Genomic DNA, 4,949 nt, shown 5'->3' with positions numbered 1-4,949 from the left:
GGAAGTTCAGATTGTTTTTCTAGTTCTCATACGTTTAACGAATGAGAAATCGACATCAAGACAAAACGTACCAATAGAAAGTCTTCAGACCCCATACAGGTTTCATCAACAAGGAAGAATAATTATTTTTTATGGGTACCAGCTCATGTAGGAGGAGGAGAAGAAGAAGAAGGAGGAGGAGGAGGAGAAGAAGAAGAAGATGAAGAAGGAGGAGGAGGAGGAGAAGAAGGAGGAGGAGGAGGAGAAGAAGGAGGAGGAGGAGGAGAAGAAGAAGAAGATGAAGAAAGAGAAGAAGAAGGAGGAGGACAAGAAGAAGAAGGAGGAGGAGGAGGAGAAGGACGAGAAGAAGAAGAAGATGAAGAAGGAGAAGAAGAAGGAGGAGGAGGAGAAGATGAAGGAGGAGGAGGAGGAGAAGAAGGAGGAGAAGAAGGAGGAGGAGAAGAAGAAGGAGAAGAAGAAGGAGGAGAAGGAGAAGGACGAGAAGAAGAAGAAGATGAAGGAGGAGGAGGAGGAGAAGAAGGAGAGGGACGAGAAGAAGAAGAAGATGGAGGAGAAGAAGAAGGAGGAGGAGGAGAAGAAGAAGGAGAGGGACGAGAAGGAGAAGAAGAAGAAGATGAAGGAAGAGAAGAAGAAGGAGAGGGATGAGAAGAAGAAGAAGATGGAGGAGAAGAAGGAGGAGGAGGAGGAAAAGAAGAAGGAGACGGACGAGAAGGAGAAGAAGAAGAAGATGAAGGAAGAGAAGAAGAAGGAGAGGGATGAGAAGAAGAAGTAGATGAAGGAGGAGGAGAAGAAGAAGGAGAAGGAGGAAAAGAAGAAGGAGAGGGACGAGAAGGAGAAGAAGAAGAAGATGAAGGAAGAGAAGAAGAAGGAGAGGGATGAGAAGAAGAAGTAGATGAAGGAGGAGGAGAAGAAGAAGGAGAAGGAGAAGAAGAAGGAGAAGTTATTTTTAGGAAACATGTTGGTTCACGCTTCACACCAGCAGGTGGCGATAATGCACCAAGCAGTTGTTTGCCATAAAGCCGAGGAAGAAGCAGCAGACGAAGAAGAAGAAGAAGCAGAAGAAGCAAAAGAAGAAGTGAAACCTGTTTGTTCTTGTTCCAGCTCTAAATCTTTGTTCTCTTGGCTCGTGTTGTTGTGTGAAGATGCCGGTGTGTAGTTACTTCCTCGAGGGAAGATGTCGATATGGAGATAAATGCTGGAATGAACACCCGAGAGGAGGGAGAAACCAAACCGCCCGCGGCGGGGGAGGTCAGTCAGCTGGGTCAGGCCGGGCTGTGCTAGCCTGTGCTAGCCTGTGCTAACTTCATTAACTTTTATTAAAAAGTAATAAACAGCTTCAGTTATTACAGAGAAGCTCCGTCAGAGAGGCGTTTCAGCTCAGTGCACATTACTGACACCTGCTGGCCAGAGCGGGAAGTGCAGCTGCAGCCTGAAGCTAAAACACAAATAAAACAGGAAAATAATAACAGCAGTGAAAGAAAAAAAAATCTGTAAAAGATAAAACACAATACAAGCACAAGTTTTAAAATAAATAGAAATGATGGAAGTGCCAGTAAAGTAAAAAAAAAAAAATTCTTTAATAGGAATCAGTGAAGATCAGAGCCAGATGAATGTTTACTGTGTTCCAGAGCTTGAAAAGTTTTAAAAATTATTATTTTTTTTTGTATGAAATCCAGCAATAATCATCATTTTGTGAAGTTCCTCAGTAATTAGGGACAGGAGTGAATGTGTGACAGTTTATGAATGGAACTGAGGTTATTAGGTTTATAAAGGCTTATAAAGGAAACTATCATATATATATCATAATATCATTATTTATAATATAAATAAAATCAGGAATTTTTTCAGAGATATAGGATGTGCTGTGATGGTGACGGGGATTGGTTTAGTGTAGTTTAGTGTAGTTTAGTGTAGTGTGCTGGTTAGACGTGGTGTGTGATGATGTTAAGAGGCGGCTGTTTAGTGGGTTAGTTTAGGGACAGAAGCGTTAAAATGAGGAGAACTGCTGGAGTGAGGAACCTGATAGAGTTAAAAACCTGAACAGGTAGAAGGTCATGTATTTTAATCTGTACTGTAACAGGTAGGTGACCCCCCTGCGGTTAATGGTATGTTCCTGTTTCGCAGGCTCAGTGAACCGGGTGTGGGTGAACCCATCTCAGCGCTCGGGGGGAGGCGTGGTCCAGCCCTCGTCTTTCTCCCGCGGAGGAGGGGATTGGGGCAGAGAGAACAGCGGAACAGGGAGAGATGACCGGAGTTCTAACTTCAGCTTCAACACACAGAACCGGTTCTCCACCCTGAACAACACGCAGAGCGGATACAGGAGAACCGGAGGAGGAGGTGGAGGTGGAGGAGGACATGGAGGAGCAGACGACACGGATCAACAGCTGTGAGTGATGGAAAGATCAGCACTTTGTTTCTACAAGTTTCTTTTGGCTGAGAAAAGGCGTGACGGTGGTGTGAACTTCCTGTTTGATTGACAGAGAGGTGATTGAGAAGGACATGGAGGTGTGGCAGAGCTCAGGACAGTGGCTCTTCTCCTGCTACTCCGCCCTCAAAGCCTCCATCACAGGTGGGTCCCGGGGTCAGTGGAATAAACCATCGTGTGTTGAGTGTGGGGGTGTAACTGTACTCTGTATGTGTGTGTGTGTGTGTGTGTGTGTGTAGGGTTTGTGGAGCTCTCTCCAGAGGAACTGAGAATGGAGTACTACACCAGCAGAGCCACTGGAGACCTTCAGTCCTACGTAAGCTAAAGCTCTGATCTGTAGCTCTACACTGATGTAGCGTTACACCTTTACACTGTTTGATGTCTTTTTGATCGGTCTTTGATCTGTCTTTGGATCGCTCGTGTGGACGTTTCTCTCCGTTCTCCTAGTCTGGATGCACGTAAACACTTCCTGAGTCGAGAAACGAATAACGGACGCTTCAGAAGAGGCTCAGCCACATTCTCGGTCTGCCTGCGAAAGCGTCTTCAGGAGGAGAAAGAAATTAAAATCGTTAAGAAAAGCGAGAGCCGTTCTAATTGTAAACACTGTAAAGCGTTAGTTTATATTCACACACACACACACACACACACACACACACACACACAGTCTCATCATGGTTTCTATAAACAATGGCCAGTTACATCCCTGCCACTTCCTTAAATAGTTAATGTCTAATGAGAAATGCTGATACAATCATCCTGTAAATCGTTTAACTGTTTATGTTCAAACTGCTCATCATTTACAGCTATCAGTTTATCAGCATTTAACGTTAGACAGTTAAGGAGTTGATGCACGTGACAAAACATCCGGGTTTGTAGAAAATAAAACTCGTTAGAACCTCGCTCCTCCCGAGGTCACATTATTGTTTTATCACTGAGTAACACACAGCGTAAAATATCTATGACAAATGTCCACCTGATAAACTAATCCAATCCCAATAGGGGCTTTGACGTGGGTTTGATGGTTGCCGTGGCGCCGGTGTGGGTTTGATGGTTGTCGTGGCGCCGGTGTGGGTTTGATGGTTGCCGTGGCGCTGGTGTGGGTTTGATGGTTGATGGTTGCCGTGGCGCCGGTGTGGGTTTGATGGTTGATGGTTGCCGTGGCGCCGGTGTGGGTTTGATGGTTGATGGTTGCCGTGGCGCCGGTGTGGGTTTGATGGTTGCCGTGGCGCTGGTGTGGGTTTGATGGTTGATGGTTGCCGTGGCGCCAGTGTGGGGTTGATGGTTGCCGTGGCGCCAGTGTGGGTTTGATGGTTGATGGTTGCCGTGGCGCCAGTGTGGGTTTGATGGTTGATGGTTGCCGTGGCGCCAGTGTGGGTTTGATGGTTGATGGTTGCCGTGGCGCCGGTGTGGGGTTGATGGTTGCCGTGGCGCCAGTGTGGGTTTGATGGTTGATGGTTGCCGTGGCGCCAGTGTGGGGTTGATGGTTGCCGTGGCGCCAGTGTGGGTTTGATGTGTGTGTGAGGTATTTTTGAGGGGTTTAGTCTCGGGCACGTTTCTTTGCTGGGACTTTAAGAAGTTAAACGTGTCTTTAATCTGTTATTAATGTGTTTTGTGTGATGTGGTTAATTAATGTAGGTTAATTCAGTCCAGCAGCTGGTTAATCAGTGGAGATCCAGAGTTCAGGAGCTGACAAGCATGAGCGCTAACACACGTGCTGCCATGGTGAGAAATTAACACTTACACACACACACACACACACATTCTGACACACACTCTCCTGTCCCCTTCTGTGAGATGTCATGTTGTTGCTCCTCCTTTAAATGGTGAGGAAAACGCAGGGTTAAGGTGTGTGGATGGACGTGTTTACACTTCCTGGTTTTGGTTTCCACAGATAGCAGAGCTGAACAATCCGAGAGCACAGACGTCCTCCGGTGGAGGGATTTTCAGTTCTTCATCATCATCCTCCTCAACAACAGGGTTTGAATCTTCATCAACAACATCTGGATTTGGATCTTCATCATCAACAGGGTTTGGATCTTCATCAGCAACATCTGGGTTTGGATCTTCATCATCAACAGGGTTTGGATCTTCATCAACATCATCTGGGTTTGGATCTTCAGCAACATCTGGGTTTGGATCTTCATCAGCAACATCTGGGTTTGGATCTTCATCAACATCATCTGGGTTTGGATCTTCATCAACAACATCTGGGTTTCGAGTAGGAGGTAGGCTGTGTGAACTGTAAACTCTATTGCCCCTGTAGCCAATCAGAACGCAGTTCCCGCCCTAATGCCCCTGTAGCCAATCAGAACGCAGTTCCCGCCTTAATGCCCCTGTAGCCAATCAGAGCGCAGCTTTCGTCCTAATGCCGCTGTAGCCAATCAGAACGCAGCTTTCGTCCTAATGCCGCTGTAGCCAATCAGAGCGCAGCTTTTGCCCTAATGCCCCTGTAGCCAATCAGAGCGCAGCTTTCGCCCTAATGCCCCTGTAGCCAATCAGAACGCAGTTCACTGTGTAGCTATTG

General features: G+C 46.6%; 1 protein-coding gene across 1 annotated transcript in view; it reads left to right on the top strand.

Annotated features, from left to right (window-relative positions):
- The first annotated feature begins 1,005 nt into the window (after window positions 1-1,005).
- Window positions 1,006-4,949, top strand: part of nup42 (nucleoporin 42) — a 4,674-nt gene continuing 730 nt past the window's right edge. The window contains exons 1-6 of the mRNA XM_026911721.3: window positions 1,006-1,248; window positions 2,125-2,386; window positions 2,481-2,569; window positions 2,665-2,741; window positions 4,061-4,147; window positions 4,317-4,650. Of these exons, the coding sequence (XP_026767522.3) occupies window positions 1,143-1,248; window positions 2,125-2,386; window positions 2,481-2,569; window positions 2,665-2,741; window positions 4,061-4,147; window positions 4,317-4,650 (955 nt within the window). The 5' untranslated portion in view covers window positions 1,006-1,142. The remainder of the gene's footprint in view (window positions 1,249-2,124; window positions 2,387-2,480; window positions 2,570-2,664; window positions 2,742-4,060; window positions 4,148-4,316; window positions 4,651-4,949) is intronic.

This window comes from Pangasianodon hypophthalmus, chromosome 9 (genome assembly GCF_027358585.1).
Source record: "Pangasianodon hypophthalmus isolate fPanHyp1 chromosome 9, fPanHyp1.pri, whole genome shotgun sequence".
Lineage (NCBI taxonomy): Eukaryota > Metazoa > Chordata > Actinopteri > Siluriformes > Pangasiidae > Pangasianodon > Pangasianodon hypophthalmus.
Note: the sequence above shows the minus strand (reverse complement) of the source record. Positions and strands in the feature narration are given on the sequence as shown.